The sequence below is a fragment of the Anabrus simplex genome, chromosome 10 (assembly GCF_040414725.1).
Source record: "Anabrus simplex isolate iqAnaSimp1 chromosome 10, ASM4041472v1, whole genome shotgun sequence".
Lineage (NCBI taxonomy): Eukaryota > Metazoa > Arthropoda > Insecta > Orthoptera > Tettigoniidae > Anabrus > Anabrus simplex.
This window is the reverse complement of record NC_090274.1, coordinates 39407333-39424316: the sequence shown is the minus strand read 5'-3', so window position 1 is coordinate 39424316 and position 16984 is coordinate 39407333. Positions and strand designations below refer to the sequence as shown.

The 16984-nt window shown below is 42.0% G+C and overlaps 1 protein-coding gene across 7 annotated transcripts in view; it reads right to left on the bottom strand.

The window, feature by feature from the left end:
- The window catches only part of LOC136882126 (RNA-binding protein 24-A), a 410943-nt gene that overhangs the window by 102789 nt on the left and 291170 nt on the right, over window positions 1-16984 (bottom strand). For 4 of the 7 annotated variants that reach the window (XM_067154649.2, XM_067154652.2, XM_067154650.2 and 1 more), the window contains one exon: window positions 2845-2901. The exons of the other annotated variants lie outside the window; for them this stretch is intronic. In XM_067154649.2, coding sequence (XP_067010750.1) covers window positions 2845-2901 — 57 coding nt within the window. The remainder of the gene's footprint in view (window positions 1-2844; window positions 2902-16984) is intronic. 7 annotated transcript variants of the gene reach the window in all.

Below are 16984 nucleotides of genomic sequence, written 5' to 3'. Positions count from 1 at the left end.
TCTCTACATGGCCTTTGTGCTTGATATGAAAGTAAATAGAGAAAATATTGTTAGGCACTAATACAGTGTCAGAAAAAAAGTTTGATCACCCACTTCAAATCAGTTTATTTGCTCCCGGTTTTATACTTATTTCTATTTCACTTTTGTGTTAATCAGGCAATAAGAGACATTACAATAAATGATTTTTGTACAAGGAGAAATATCAAGAGTTTTTTGCGGCATATCTCGACATGTTACAACACATCATTGATGACATAACTATGAAGAATATTTAACACATCATGCTGTCAATTACGTAATTTCTCTTATTTATTAATCAAATAATTAGTTTATTTATTTCTTTATAGGAGATTTTTGCGGCATATCTCGACATGTTACGACACATCATTGATGACGTAACCTTCAAGAATATTTAAAACACTGCAGTACTCAATTGTCGTTTCTCTCATTAATTAATTAATATACTTACACTGTGTAACTGCCTTAGGCCTCTTCATAAATTTCTGAACTACATGTATGAGCAAAGCACTAGGCTTGTTCAACGGGTTTTAAGTTTTAATTTTTTTTCCAAAATTCTTTTTTTTCCCGGGAAGCTTTGATCTGAATCGAGTTTTTGTCTTTGTAAATATGCTAAAAATAGTCTCAGAGTCGGCATTGTTATGTGGAAATGATAAAATAAAAAGCATTACGTTAGAGAATCTGTCATATTTAAGAACACCACCAGCTGCTTGCATCTGTCTTGCCAGTGCCCAATTTCCTCCACCTACTTAAAGATGAAAACCTTGGATTTTCTAAAGGAATGTTAAATCTGCTCTCAAAATCGGAAGATAAGGCTATGAGATCAGCAGAGATGGAGGAAGGGCCAAAATAGGGAGTCTCCCGCTTAAATCGAGGGAGTTGGCATGTCTGTTCTTGAAATAAACTTAATACGTAGAAATGAAAAGGTTAGCGCAGGATAGAGTGGCATGGAGAGCTGCATCAAACCAGTCTATGGACTGATGACTCAAACAACAACAGTTGAAAAATAGGATAAAATAAAACTATGATTTTTTTTGTTTTTTCCTAATAGATCTCACCAAGGGTATATTTCAATGCAAGTGATGGAAAAAATTACAAAAAATATTAAATTCATTTTTGGGGGTTTAATGTTTTGAAAATTAGGCCTATAAAAGAGGCAATGTTGGAGTTTCTCTGTTGTGCATTTCAAAATGATAACTGGTGAAGCAGGTGTGTTAAACTAACTTACACAGAGTTTATAAAATCATAAGGAACATATTTTGTCAACCTATATGGAAGGTGGCAATTTTCAAATGTACTAGAAGTATAATTTTGATATTTTCCTTTTTTAGTCTCAATTTCAAAAATATTAAACTCAAAAAAATTCAGTTGCTACCTTCTTGTTTTTTATTCATTCCTTGCACTGAAATACCCTTTCTACGATCTCTTAGAAAAACAAATTACATAGTTTTATTTTATCCTATTTTTAGAACTACTTCATTTCAAGAGGAAGTGTGCAGTTTTATGATATTTTTTTAAATTTAAAAGAATATAACTTTTGTGCCATTTCAGCTGGATTATTTTTCCTTGTACCAAAATCATTGTATTGTAATGTAGATTATTGCTTATTTAATAGAGTAGTGAAATAGACAGAAGTAATAAAAACGGCAGCTAATAAACTGATTTTAGAAGGGGTGGTCTTAAAAGCTTTTTTCTGACACTGTAGGTTAGAAAGCAAACCTATTTGAACAAGGCTCAAGTATCGGCAACCCGCTCTACAGTTATGTAGGTGAGTTGCATAAATTTTAGGGGTTCTGATAGTTTAGATCGCTGATATTTATGTAAATCTCATCTGCAGAACCGTTGTGCGGGCTAGGATACACTTGCGCCTTGGATAAATACGTTTGCATTCTAACCTAGACCTACCTGAAAATCCGTTTCCTAGAAATACAATTTGGCTATAAGGGACAGTCAAATAAAAATGGGTTACCTGCAAAAAAGTATAGTCGAAACTTTCATATCTCAAAAGTAATTACCAAAACTGTCACATTGGTTGATGAGACGGGCATGCTTGAAAAAGGTGGCGGGCTGTCAACGGAAACACATCTATACCCAGTCAGCTTCCCAAAGCTGTGAAAATCGCATAGGGGAAGATCAGAGCAGTACGGAGGTTGTTTCTCACTCAAATCTCTGATGAACCGTATTCCTGACAAGAGTTGGGGGGGGGGGGGGGATGCGGGCGTTGTTATTAAGAAAGATAATGCCGTTCCATAGCATGGCGGGCGGTTTGACTTAATGTCTATTTATTGTGGCCCCATGCTCAAACAGAAGAAAGACACTTGTGTTGGGCACAAATTTGCATCGGACGATGAACGTGTACGACTGGGTACTGAAGTGATTCCGTCGAAAGTGCGACAGCTTTTTCAAGAATGGGATTGATTACCTCATCAAACAGTTCTGGCGATCAGTTTTGCGGTACGAAGTGTTTTTTACCATACTTTCTGGCTGGATTTTATTTCACTGCGCTTGACAAATCAGCACACACAATTATTGGCCTGTGTTGTTTACACACTGGTTTATTGTTTCACTGCGGATACATTTAATTATTAGGGATGATTCAAAACAGTGGAGATAAACTTCAGACCGTGAGTCCTTAATAAGGACAACACATGTTTCTATAAATACGTATATGTCAGAAAATACACACTGAACTAACAAAATAACACTCATAATCTTGTATAACAATACAGGAATGTATACAGCATATAAGGGCTGCTTCAAATTAAACAGACAAAGTTGGCAACACTGAAAATAACTGACGGGAGAGCCAAGAGTTGGTGGCATTACCTGATTTGATGGTCGTAGTAGCAGCTCAGAATGTGGTCAGTCTGAGTCGTGCGTCCGCTAATTAGAGGGGAAAAAAAGAAGCAACATTCATGTTTAATAGTTTCGTTCATAGCAGTACAGCGTGGCATTCATATATTAAAAAATTAAGTTCCCAGAAAGGAACCACAATTTAATTTCACCAGTTAAATTAAATTACAATGGGACAGGAAAGGGTTAGGAGAGGGAAGGAACTAACCGTGGCCTTGATTAAGGTACAGCTCCAGCATCTGCCGGGTGCGAAAATAGGAAACCGCGGGAAAAACCATCTTAAGGGCTACCGTCAGTGGGGTTCGAACCCACTATCTCCCGAATGCAGCTGATGAATATGATATTCTAAACGTTTTTCCAAAAGGATGGGTAACATTAAAAGGGAAATCCATTAATTACTTTTGGATGTATTTGTTGCGTTAAGCTTTCCCTGAAGGGGTAAGGCGGGCCACCGTCTCTCTGACCAGAAGATGTGTGTCGTTGAGGAGAGGTGAAGGGTGAGAAGTGTGGTAAAGGAGTGGCTACGGTCTATGAATTGGAACTGTCGCAGCATTTGCCTGAGGGTGAGATTTGCATGACAGCAGACGGTGGAACCAAGCCATCGCCTCCCGAATGCAGAGCCGTAGCCACTCTGCTCCATGGACATACTGTAGTTCATGATTGTTGGGAGCATTTGATGTTTTATAATGTAAAACATCTGTTAGTTCCAACATTATAATGTTCGATAGTCTACCGTGTTTACTGGGTGAAAAATACAGTTGTGAATTATTACACACAAAAGATCAGTATTCCCTAGTTTAACCCTGAACTGGTGTTGTGGAGTACTGCCACACCCCGTAGACAATAATGCAGATCGTTTATTGCCGTATCGAGTAATCTCCAGTCTAGTAGAGAAGAATTTTTTTTTTTTTTTTTTTTTTTTTTTGCTAGGGGCTTTACGTCGCACCGACACAAATAGGTCTTATGGCGACGATGGGACAGGAAATGCCTAGGAGTTGGAAGGAAGCGGCCGTGGCCTTAATTAAGGTACAGCCCCAGCATTTGCCTGGTGTGAAAATGGGAAACCACGGAAAACCATCTTCAGGGCTGCCGATAGTGGGATTCGAACCTACTATCTCCCGGATGCAAGCTCACAGCCGCGCGCCTCTACGCGCACGGCCAACTCGCCCGGTAGAGAATTAGTGGCCCGGAGCAGATGTTAGTGACTAGAGTTGTGTCGTGAAAATTGTCTGTTTTGGGGTGCAGTGTCACCCCACAAAACCAGTACGTGAGTTTAAACTGTCACGGCCATGGTGCATTATTTGCCACAAATTGAGTTAGAACATTATGCCGGACACTGAAGTGAAATACGTAGTGACCACGAAGGCCCTAATCTAGGATTAAATAATGAACAAGGTAGTGATTTCAGTGACGGAGAGAGTTTTCATAGTGACTGAATCTAATTTTGAATTGTCGGAAGAAGGTGATGAGGCACAGAGTGAATCAATCGGGTCCACGGGTAGGTACTTACATGGAAAAGGTAGATATAAGTGGATAAAAGCCGCACCAGTTCCGTTACGAATTCGTAAACATAATTTAGGGGACTATCCAGGGCTAAAAGTGAACGCAGTCGCAAGAAGCCTGGTCGCTGCTCATCACGTAATACTGGAGCACACAAATGCTAAAATTACGGATATGAGTGCTAGGTATGGGATATCTGGTACGTTTGAAGACCATGTTGATGAAACTAAACCCAAGTCCTTGAAATCTAGTTATGGAAGGACCAGCTTCAAAGCAAAAGAGACGCCATTTTTGTCCAAGAATGAAAGGCCGGAAAGTCAAAACCCAATCTGTAAGGAACACTCCGTTTCACAAGTGGTGTGTGTCAAATGTTTTGAAAGGGACGTTACGCTACATTCAGCAGCACCTCATATACTTCTCGAATAATTTATGCTTGCAAGAATTTTTACTAAGCTGCGTTTCTCTGTCCTTTTATTACAGAAACTAAGGGCAGATGTCACTGGATTATGTGCTATATGGAAATTGTGCTGGAGTTAGTAATACAGTTACAACGCTAATTTATGTTGGTACCATTATTTTTTAAAAATCCGAATTAACAATTGTGCTGTAATCAGTGTCTCGTTTTGAAACTCAATACTTTTTGTTTCTTTATATTATAATTTTGTATATATATATCCAAAACATTTTAATATACACATTTACATTGCAAAGAAAAAATATCTCTTAATTTGGGATGAGCCAACACCCCAGGACACCAGTTAAGTGAGTCTAAATCAATTACACCATTAATTACTATAAGTTCATGATGAGAAAGCGAAAACTGTTTCCTTAAGAAGGAAATAAACCAGCTTTATCCATATTCCACATGGTGTTCGGACATTTCGTGTCAGGGATATCTCGTACCACTTAGGTCGTTAACTATACTGCTAATAATGAGAGTTGGTGTCTGACATTTCTTAGAGGGAGGTCCGTTTACCGCCTGCCGAGGCGGGATAAAGGGAGTTGCTGTGTGGTTGCCATGGAAACGAGGGTGGGGCGACTGCGGTTGCCATGGAGATAACACTTCAGGGCAGCTCGTCTTTCTGGGAGTTGCCAAACCTCTGTCACTGATAAGAACCGGATTGTTTGTATAAGAGTGATCGCAAATGGGACGACACCGCCTGGCCAGGTGTTTACAACAGATCACAGCGGTCAGAATGAAGGAGGGAACAAGTGAGTCGGAAGCGAGGGGCAGGAGCATGTAGAAAGGAATGCTGGAATGTGGCAACATCGTGAAATGGCACGTGCAGTGCTCCTCCCTCCAACCTTACCTGTCAGACGCCAACTTTAGTTAAGTCTATACTGCTAATAATAAGAGTTGGTGACTGACATTTCTTAGAGGGAGGTCCGTTTACTGCCTGCCGAGGCGGGATAAAGGGAGTGGCTGTGTGGTTGCCATGGAAACGAGGGTGGGGCGACTGCGGTTGCCATGGAAATAACACTTCAGGGCAGCTCGTCTTGCTGGGAGTTGCCAAACCTGTCACTGTCACTGATAAGAACCTGATTGTTTGTATAAGAGTATAAATGGGACGACACCGCCTGGCCAGGTAGTCTACAACAGATCACAGCGGCCAGAATGAAGGAGGGAACAAGTGAGCCGGAAGCGAGCGGTAAGAGCATGTAGAAAGGAATGCTGGAAAGTGGCAACATTGTGAAATGGCACGTGCAGTGCTCCTCCCTCCAACTTTACCTGTCAGACGCCAACTCTTATTATTAGCAGTATAGTATAGGCTACCTGTGAAGGGTGTTCCCGTAATTCCGAAATGTGTACGCCGGGGCAATCCGCGCTGCTTGATGTCAGATGACTAATACGAAACGTAGGACGGGAATACTTCCCCGAGCCAGCCAACTGTATGTATTCGCTTTATAATTCTGCAAAATATCGGTTTCCCCAGTTTAACATAAACAGCTGTGTTAACGGATTTTGTTTAGTGCCACGTCCAATCTTTTTTTTTTTTTTTGACATGAATATGTCTTGCATGGCTAGGGATTATCTGAAAATTTGCGTTACCTAAGTTAGCGTGATGGACGTGTGACCCTAGCAACCGTGCAGGCTGTGATGTATTATCTGCTCTTGACAAGAAGTCGCGGCAGCTTGTATGTAGGTGCGGCACGAGTTACAGACACTACACTAAGCTACAAAGATTAGTCCGTGATAGACAGTGCGAGCTCTCTGAAACAGATGCATGTTCATTATTACAGTAAATGTGAAACGAAACCACAATTGCCCTACCACTTTGGAAACATCACAGCAGTACCACAATTCGAAAGAGTCACCGTGGAAGGAACAGATGTTTATTGTCATGCCTCGAGACTTGAGATGAGCGCATGGGCAAAATCTTACCCCTCACCACGCATCCACACGACTTCTCGTCAGACGAACCACAGTATGGTATGGATGGATGGTCAGACAATGTTACCTAGCAACCGTGCAGGCTGTGCCTTATGACCGATTGTTATCTGAAATTAGCAGCCGTTGATGGATGGCCATGACTGTGAGACATACTATTTATGAGCACTTGATTCTCGCAAAGGGAAAAGTGGTTTCTTTTATTTATTACTATTTCTCAACAAGTTAACTGTTCAAGAACTTAATCGACATCCAACTTCTAAATCACCCACACTATTGCCATGCAAAATTTAACAACAGTCCTATCAGCAGTTTTCGAGAGAAAAGATTATAACACTATTGTGGCCAACATAAGATTACAAAAAATACCAAAGAGTTTTCACTACCGTTCAACTCAATATACCACTATTTCTGTCTCCGCGATCTCGGCACCAGTAAATTGTAATTGCCCTCAGTATACCCCTAAGGTCTATAGCAGTGGCATTCAAACATTTTGGTTGACGGACCCCCAAAATCCAACTGTTTTACCGTCGCAACCCCGAAGTAAGAGTATACTGTGACCGGATGCCAAATAATAATAATAATATGGATGCAAAAAAAGGTCGGAAGAACTCTTAGGCATTAACTGAGCGATTCACTTCAGTCGCACGCAAACGGCGTATGAAATTTTATGGACATTTAGCACGAATGGATGACTCACGACTGACTAAGAAAATACTTCTTATTATCAATGGAAACCGACGAACGCTGGTTAGTGGATACACAAAAGGACCTCGCAAAAGTCGACGTTGATACAATGGCAACCACAAGCAATAAATACAGACAAGAGATCATAAATTTGCACCCAAGAATCCATATGAGAAAAGTTTGAAACTCAAAAACTCATGGACACAAGAAAGACGGCAGACCCATAGTGAACGTTTTGGGAAGATAAGAAGAACAAGAAGATGAAGAATACCAGTGCTATTTAATGGTTCTATGTGCTCCCTAGAGTGCTAAACGAATGTATGTGTATATAATAATAATAATAATAATAATAATAATAATAATAGGAATTACAACTATCTTCTATTAACACTAATCAGTGGGAAAAAGAAGATGGAAGGGATACGACACTCGAAAAATTAAGATATTGGCCAAAGAAAGACAAGGGCCACGAAGGGCATGAAAATGAAAGACTCCCTAGACCTGGGAACCTAATAGCATCGGGGTTGGAAAAGAGAAGACCAACATCCAGAAAGTTCAGATATTAGACAGGAAAACATTTCTGACCATGATTCAAAATTTGGAAGGGTTTCAAGTCGAAAGAACTGCAAAGACTGGAAGACCCAGGGCGGATGAACAAAAGAAACACATAGCGCCCATATGAAGGAGTACTGGAGGAAGAGGAAACTTCAGACAAAGAAAAAATGAAATTGTAGTGTGATCCTCAGTGGCCACTTCGTTAATTAATTAATTAATTTATTAATTAATTAATAATCTTCCGCACTTTATCCCGCTTGATCAAGGTCCCTTCATGCACTGAGGCATGAGCGTTGTGGCCGAGGATTTAAGATCACTTGCCCTTCCCGACACCACGGAATTTTCAACTGAAAATCCCACCACAGCAACAATGGGAATCAAACCAAGGTCGCCGAGATGAAGTAGCTACACCACCCTGTTCGCCAATAATAACAATAATGTATTGTATCATCGTTGGGCGAAAGAAACCTCGTAACTCCTTCGGAGTAAAATTTAGAGAAGAAACCCAAAACAGCGGTGGGCGGAGAACTGTTCCTGGCATTTTAATTTCTTAACGACAGCCCAATTATTCGACCATTGGAGTCTTCTGTCCCCTTCTCAGATGGAGAAACGTGGCTTTCCCGTAAGTGTTTTTACACGAGGTTACCATTGCCTTGGAACGATATAAAATATATATACACACACAAGTATAATTACAACCTGTGACAATAAAGTTCGGTGATTGTCCTGCACTATCAACATAGATGAACAATACACGACAGTGACCTTATTGTCCTTCGAAATAGTCGCCTCCCATAATTATGCACTGCTGAGGTCGGCGATACATGTCCTGGAAACTTTGCAAGAAGGCTTCCCTTGGGATGGTGTTCAAAAGCCTCATTACGTTTCGTTGGCTGTCAGAAATATTGTCAAATCTCTGTCCTTTCAAAGCGAGTTTGATGCGTGACTTTTCGGCTCTAGCCTTTTTCCGACGACGGGATCCCGGAGAACGCCATTCCATATGCTTTGCCATTCCGTTTCAGGGTCGTACCTGAGACACCAGGTTTCATCCTCAGTGACAATACATTTCAAGAAATTTGGTGTCGCATCCGCCGTTTCGACAGAATTCTGTGAAGCCTCTAAACGTGTCTGCTTCTGATCGTCAGTCAAGTGATGTGGCACAAGACGAGAACACGTTTTCCCCTTCCCTAACTTCTGGGTAACAATTTGTCGCACGGATTCGCGGTTAATCTGCAGTTCATCCGCTATCATGCGCACAGTTAATCGTCGATCGTTCGTGATTAATGTTCTCACCTTCTCAATGTTTTCGTCACTGACGGCGGTCGCCGGTCTTTCGCTACAGGGGTTGTCAGAAACACTTTCCCGGCCTCCTCGAAAACGGGCGAACCAGTCGTACACACACGTCAAGGACAGTGCTTGATCTTCATAAACACGTACCAGCATCGCATGCGTTTCTTTCGGTGTCTTGCCAAGCTTAAAACAAAACTGTACATTGATCTTTTGGTCGTTCATGTTCCTGTTCGCAGTTCAGAACCAACGCACTAAACACGCACTGTGTCAAACAGTTCTCACACAGCATTCATACGATGCTCAACTGAACAACGTAGGAAGCAGGTGGTCAAAACCTGCTGCTACGCAGCGTTTTGTGTCGCCAGTGTTGCCGGATCGTCCGTTCCTACTTCATTCACCGAAATTCATTGTTACAGGTTGTATTAATGCAACAATTACTACTGGACTATATACATTGCTGCTGAAAAAATTGAAGTGAATGAGTGGATTTCGAAACACAAAAGAAAAAAAAGAGCAATGCGGCACGCGTAAGCATTTTTACATACCTAGTCAGTGAGAGGTACAAACTGATACATATTTTTGAATGAATAGTTCGGAAAGGGGACTGCGTAGTGGTAGACAAAAAAAAAAACCTAAATCACAAGATTTTATTGAAAATGAGCAGGCGAAACTCTTCTCCGAATTGCTCATTGAAAACAGAAACTACAATAAATTTGCGTACTCCTAAGTCAAGGCCTCTCAAAAGCCCAAAATCTCACGCGTGCAAACAGCGGCGCAGAGTTGCTGTGCACAGTGCATCGGTCCCACTCGGCTCGGTTCGGACCAACGCTTCGTCTCGAGGCTACTCGGCTCAACTCAGCTCGGATTTGGAGCGCTACGGAGCAAGTAAGGAAGAGGGAGACAGACGTGGGGTAAGAGAGAGACAGCGCTATTGCTCCAAATCGAGGAGTGGGGGTCTGCACTCTGGTCAACCAAGCGAAGTCGTCTTTTGCACCGTGCACAGTGCATGCACCCTGAGAGGCCCTGCCCTAGTGGAAATTTTGTCGCATAAATGAATAACTTAATATTATGTTGGCGCATATTTTATTAAAAGCAAAGCAAAGTCACCTCCGTACTGGCCACGAAGGCCCTTGGAGGAGTGGAAGGTAAAGGCTTCCACTATCCTTAACCTCGGCACTTGATGGGGGTAGAGTGGTTAGCCCGGCCGCCTTTGCCCCCAGGAAATAACCTGGATGCACCTCCGGAAGTGGAAACCTCGTTTCTTAAATTTTACGTCTTCCTGAGGGGGATTCGAACCCACGTCCTTCCGGGCGAACCGAGCACGCATTTACCGCCTCGGACAGGCAGCCCCTGCATGTTTTATTAAGACTTAAATAATGCCGTAAAGCACCCACAACATATCTACTTCTTCCAGTGTCCTATCCTAAATATTTTAAAGTGATTAGCTGGCTCTTCGCAGGTAGTCAAACGGTACGGAATGTCCGGTATTCAGCCCGGTATGAAATTGAAATTAAATCAGTTCCGTGCCTTACCCAACGTTGTCGAGTAATATCAGCTTTGCCCACTCCTCTATTTAGACGTATTAATTAGCAACTCCTCTTCCCGGAGTGTGGTGTAGCTACGGCTCGTGGACTCTAGGACGCTCTAGCTACACTCCAACTTTGATCTCTCGCCTGCCTATTTAATTTACGAGTAGCTGCAGCGTGCCAAATTGCTTCTCTCACTTCCCACTTCATAACTTGCGTCTTCTATTTTTTTTTAAATATACATACAAATATCTTTTACTCGTGCTTTTATTTGAGTTAAGTCGAGGCAAAGTAGATATCGTACAAGCCTCGTCGTGTTGGGTGTGGGTTTGGGTCATACCCACGTTGTATCCTACTCGCTATTTAAAACGATCAATGTCGTGGAGTGCTGCGCAATATTAGGAAAATTCCGTGTGTAAATAGGTGTTGGATAACAGTCACTGCCACTTAGTAAGCTCACTATTGTTCACAATTAGAGCAACAACAATTAAAAAAACCTATATCGGCACATCTCGGAAGTAACGTCGGTATTTAGTAGTGGCGGTTCGAAACAATATAGGAGCAGCATGAAGCAACCATAGCACGCCACAGCTGACGTATGCGTCAAGATATGGTAAACTGACAGTCTTATTTCCAGGATAACCCATAGCATATTTCGATAAGGAAGAGCAAGTAGTACAAAAATTGGATTCTAATATTTGTGAAGACCTATAAAATTTATAGTTGGTTGCAGTTCATTTCTTAATCTGTTTGCCCTCCAGGGTTGGTTTTTTCCTTCGGACTCAGCGAGGGATTCCATCTCTACCGCTTCAAGGGCAGTGTCCTGCAACGTGAGCCTTTTGAGTCGTGGGATACAACTGGGGAGGAGGACTAGTACCTCGCCCAGGTGGCCTCACCTGCTAAGCTGAACAAGGGGCCTTGTGGGGGAATGGGAAGATTGGAAGGGATGGACAAGGGAAGGAAGTGACTGTGGCCTTAAGCTTGGTACCATCCCGGCATTTGCCTGGAGAAGTGGAAAACCAAGGAAACCCACTTCCAGGATGGTTGAGGAAGGAATCTACCCCCCAATCCCTCTACTTAGTTGACCTTCCGAGGCTGAATGGACCCCCTTCCAGACCTCGTACCACTTTTCAAACTTCATGCCAGAGCCGAGAATCGAACCCGGACCTCCAGGGGTGGCAGCTAATCATGCTAACCACTAAACCACAGAGGCGGGCACATCTTAAATGTATAAGTGTAAATTTTAAATTCTGAAAATAAGATAAAGGAAGTTGTGTGCGTGTGTGTTGATTGCGTCATACTAAAATAAATTAGTTCTAAAGAATTCTCATTCGTACACGAAAAAGCATAGGATTATGAGTATTTTTTGGGCTTCGAAGACGAGAGGAGTGCAGATTCTTTGGTTGCCCCCCTCTTAGTAGCCTTTTACGACACGCGGGAGTACAGATAATGCATCCTTTGACTTCACCCATACCGGGCGAGTTGCCGTGCGCGTAGAGGCGCGCGGCTGTGAACTTGCATCCGGGAGATAGTAGGTTCGAATCCCACTATCGGCAGCCCTGAAAATGGTTTTCCGTGGTTTCCCATTTTCACACCAGGCAAATGCTGGAGCTGTACCTTAATTAAGGCCACGGCCGCTTCCTTCCAACTCCTAAGCCTTTCCTATCCCATCGTCGCCATAAGACCTATCTGTGTCGGTGCGACGTAAAGCCCCTAGCAAAAAAGACTTCACCCACAGGGGAGATACAGAGTTCCGATAAATCGAGAGAAAAATGAGTGTATCCACAAAAGGCTCATCAATTGTGAGAAAAGAAAAGACATTATAGACCTCGTAAATACGGAGTAGTTCACCAGCCCCTTGCGATTTGGTTTTATGCATCCCCTCACGTTTACTACAATTTTGAAATACTTCAGTCTCTCTCCCTACAGCGCGATAATATAACGAGATGTGTCGTTACGGGCTAAAAACCTGCAGGAATCGTGAGCGCTATTAAATTCATTGCGAGGCCTGAATGAACCCGTAAAACGAGCACAGATATGAAGAACATGTATCTTACGACAGGAGGTGCAAGCACAGATCAGGGCCACGTATTGTATATGCTGGAAACTGGGCGCTGCATGTCAAGCCTCGCAATAGCTCACTTGGCAGAGGCGCGTTACTCTAAGATTCGAATCCCACGCAAGTATATGTTTTATTTTGCCACCAATTGCCTGAGATGTGGTAAGGTAGCATACTTGATAGCTTCCACAGACTGATTTATTTATACCCTCCAGGGTTCGTTTTTCCTTCGGCCTCAGCGAGGGATCCCACCTCAACCGCCTCAAGGGCAGTGTTCTGGACGGTGAGACATTTGGTCGGGGATGAAAATTGGGGAAGAGGACCAATACCTCGCCCAGGCGGTCTCGTCTGCTAAGCAGGGGCCTTGCGGGGGATGGGAAGTTTTTATATTACCACGGTTTAGAAAAAGGAACCGATGTATTTCAGAATTGTAGTAAACGCAACGGGATGCATAAAACTAAATCGCAAGAGGCTGATGAATCACCCACTATTATACTAATCTAATTATTATTATTATTGTTATTATTCGCCAGTCCTGTAATGTAGAGGTAGCGTCTGTCTCTTATTCCAAGGCCCTGGGTTCATTTTCCGGCCAGTTGAAGGGTTTTAGTTCTAGACTGAAGAGTAGAAGAGGGTTCACTTGACACGAGATTTCCTCAACCTCTTAGTTACAGGAAGAAAGCACACAGTGAGAAGATGACGCTGATGACGTAGTAGTGTATACATAGACGAACACCGGTTGCCATGGTTACAATGGTGTCGCTAATTCCAGATAGACCACCAGTCCAAAAACATATCCATGTTAGCAACAGACATTTTGCCAGGCAACGCCAGCGTAAATCACGTTTTGGAAAATACTGTAGCTGTTCATATGTTAAAGGTTGCCTACTCCTGCTGCATAGCCTCGCTGGAAGTTAATAACCACCCTTGTTAGTAGCAATATTCGTACAACATGATACATATCTATATACGATTAAGAGCCGTTTGTTTTAATCTGGGTCACCTCATTCGATCCAACATGGTCTGCAGAGCAAGTGGCGTGTTATGTTTCCTGTTAGAAGAGGTAATTACGATATTGTTATTTAGGTCATATCCTTATCGCACTCACTCACTTTCCTATAACCTTGTCTCTGTGTTTGACGTGTTTTCGACGATGTTGGGGAATTGACAGCCGTGGCATTTACTAGGAACTGTCCGGGCATTCTCCTTACTGGAGGAGAATGGAAAACCAGGGAAAACCATTCTCAGGACAGCCGGCGGTGGGGACCAGCCCCTCTCCGTCTCCCAAATATAGAGGCGTAGAGCCACGGTAGAGCTGTGGTCACCCCTCCTCTCTTCGTGACTATTTGTGGGCCGAGATCCATTCTGCATCCGCCCATCCTCCGCTTGTATTCTTTTCTTGAAGGCTAGTAAATAAGAGTCTCGGGGCGAAAACTATGCGTTCCGAGAAGTACCAATGAGTCGGAAAAATCTTTGATTTTACATTCATCATCATCATCATCATCATAATCATCATTGGCACGACAGCCCTCTGCGGGCCTTGGCCTTCCGAAGAAGTTTTCCCCATTCTTTACTGTTAACTGCAGAGCTCTTCCAATTCTTGACTCCAATTATCTTTACATCCTCTCTCACCCCTTATTCCCACCTTAACTTTGGTCTACCAACTTTCCTGATTCCTTCTGGTACTCCATTAAATATCTTCTTTATCATTCTGTCATTAGCACGTAACACATGTCCTGCCCACTCCAACCTTCTGATCTTTATACAGTTAACAATGTTTGGTTCGTTATATTAAGTATACAATTCATGATTATATCTTCTTCTCTAGACACTATTTTCTTCCACTGGCCCAAAACTTTGCCTCAAAATCCTTCTTTCAAATATACCGAGCTGTCTTTCATCAGATTTTGAGAGTGTCCAGGTCTCAGCACCATATGTTAATGCAGGCTTTACTAAAACTTTATACATCAGGACTTTAGTTTTTCTAAACAGCAACTTAGACTTCAGAAGTTTTCTGAGGCCATGATAGTACTTGTTAGCAGATCTGATTTTACACTGGCAGGGGAAAATCGATCTAGCTGAGATGCGGTATTTGGCCTCCCGTCAGAGAAGAAACCCCTCATCGCTAAGCCACTGTATTAAAATTTTGACGGAGATTTTTAAGGGGTGTAGGGGAGAGGCCTCCCTTCGTAACAAACGGCCCCTTTCAGAGGTTTAATTATGCGTTAAGTTAGTGAGAGAGTAGCTTGAATTAGGAAAAGGCCGAACAAATTTCTATTTCCTGTTTAAAACCGGTCCTAAGTGAGCCAAAGGCCACGGTGTTTCAAACGTGTGTTTGGCTTTTTGGTCCTTACGACCCTTTTTAAGGGTAGGATGTCAGGGTCGGTTGAGTGGCTTAGAAGGATTCTAGATTTGGTCATCTTTACTATTTTGTTGATGTGAGATTTGACAGAGTACGAAGTTTGCTTCGTATCTTTTTATTAGATGTCAGTCTAGGTGCATCATATATATCATTTCAGTAGTATAAATCTAGGGTTGCCATACGTCCCGGAAAACCGGGACTGTCCCGCATTAGAGTGGTATAAATAATGTCCCGTCCGGCTGGCTATAAGACCCAGATTTTTAAAAAGTAATCCCTTTACTCCTAAAGGAAATGCAATTTAAACGCCCGTCCAATCTCTTAAAACTTCGAGTAAACTGAATGGTCAAGACTCAAGAAGAAGTACCCATTAAATTTTACCTTATCGATCTTATCCATGAAGTAGTCAAAGTAAACTATCGAATTATCGCTTCTTTCTACTACGTACTTCCGGTGTTACAGATTGTTTTCAACTAGAATACTGGAAAGAATCTTGTTCTATTCTATGTTCGAAGAAGAAGAATCTATAGGAATCGATTAAATTCCGTGTGATATTCTGAGTGAGTGAATATTTAACATTTTTCAGCATGGCATCGATACATTTTTTTATTTTTTTTGCTAGTTGCTTTACGTCGCACCGACACAGATAGGTCTTATGGCGACGATGGGACAGGGAACGGCTAGGAGTGGGAAGGAAGCGGCCGTGGCCTTAATTAAGGTACAGCCCCAGCATTTTGCCTGGTGTGAAAATGGGAAACCATGGAAAACCATCTTCAGGGCTGCCGACAGTGGGGTTCGAACCTACTATCTCCCGAATACTGGATACTGGCCGCACTTAAGCGACTGCAGCTATCGAGCTCGGTGGCATCGATACAGAAAACGAAATTTAAAGATGAATACGCCAAATATTTTCCTTCAATAAAACGAGGTACAAGTGAATATGAGGCGGAATGTAAACTATGCAAGTAAGTTTCTTTTATTTTTTTATATAAGGAATAGAACAAATGATTTATGAAAAAATTTCGTTTACGGTTTACCATTTATCTGAAGTCAGACTTGGTAATTTAAAAATAATATTTTTTAATATTTTTCTTTACGTAGGTACAGTGAAGCACAGGAATTATTTGCTAATATGTATTTGTCCCGGTTTTGTGGCAGACAATTATGGCAACCCAATAATAGATCCCTTTTGCGGCACTCACAAGTAACCGATCGTGACAAACGAGCATTCAAAAGAAAGAGAATAGACATTATCAGTGACGAATTGCACTCTCATTTCATAAATACTGATAATTTCTTTAAGAAATGACTTTAAAGAAATTGTACGAAGTGTGCGATTTACAAATACTGTTGCTGTAGGAAAATACGCGCCATCATTGGTGTCCATTTCACATTTAGCAGGCCAAAAACCAAAAATTTCTTCCGGAACATTCGTCAATATAATAATGCACATGTATTTGTTTCCGTTCAAGTGGATACCATAAATGTTAAAAATCAAAGATTACATTAACTGTTAAGTAAGACCGTCTAATATTGTAACTGATTTGTGTATTTCTTAGTTCACCAGGGGGCTACTCCACCATATATTTAATGAACCTGCGAGATTTCTCGCACGGGTGCTCTAGTTAGTCATTATTCTCAGGGTCTTATTCTGGAAAACTTGCAATTTTGAAAGAGGAATTTTAGGAATATAGCCCCAGGCCTCACAATCATACAGCAAGATGGGTCTGACACACGCTAAGTAAATA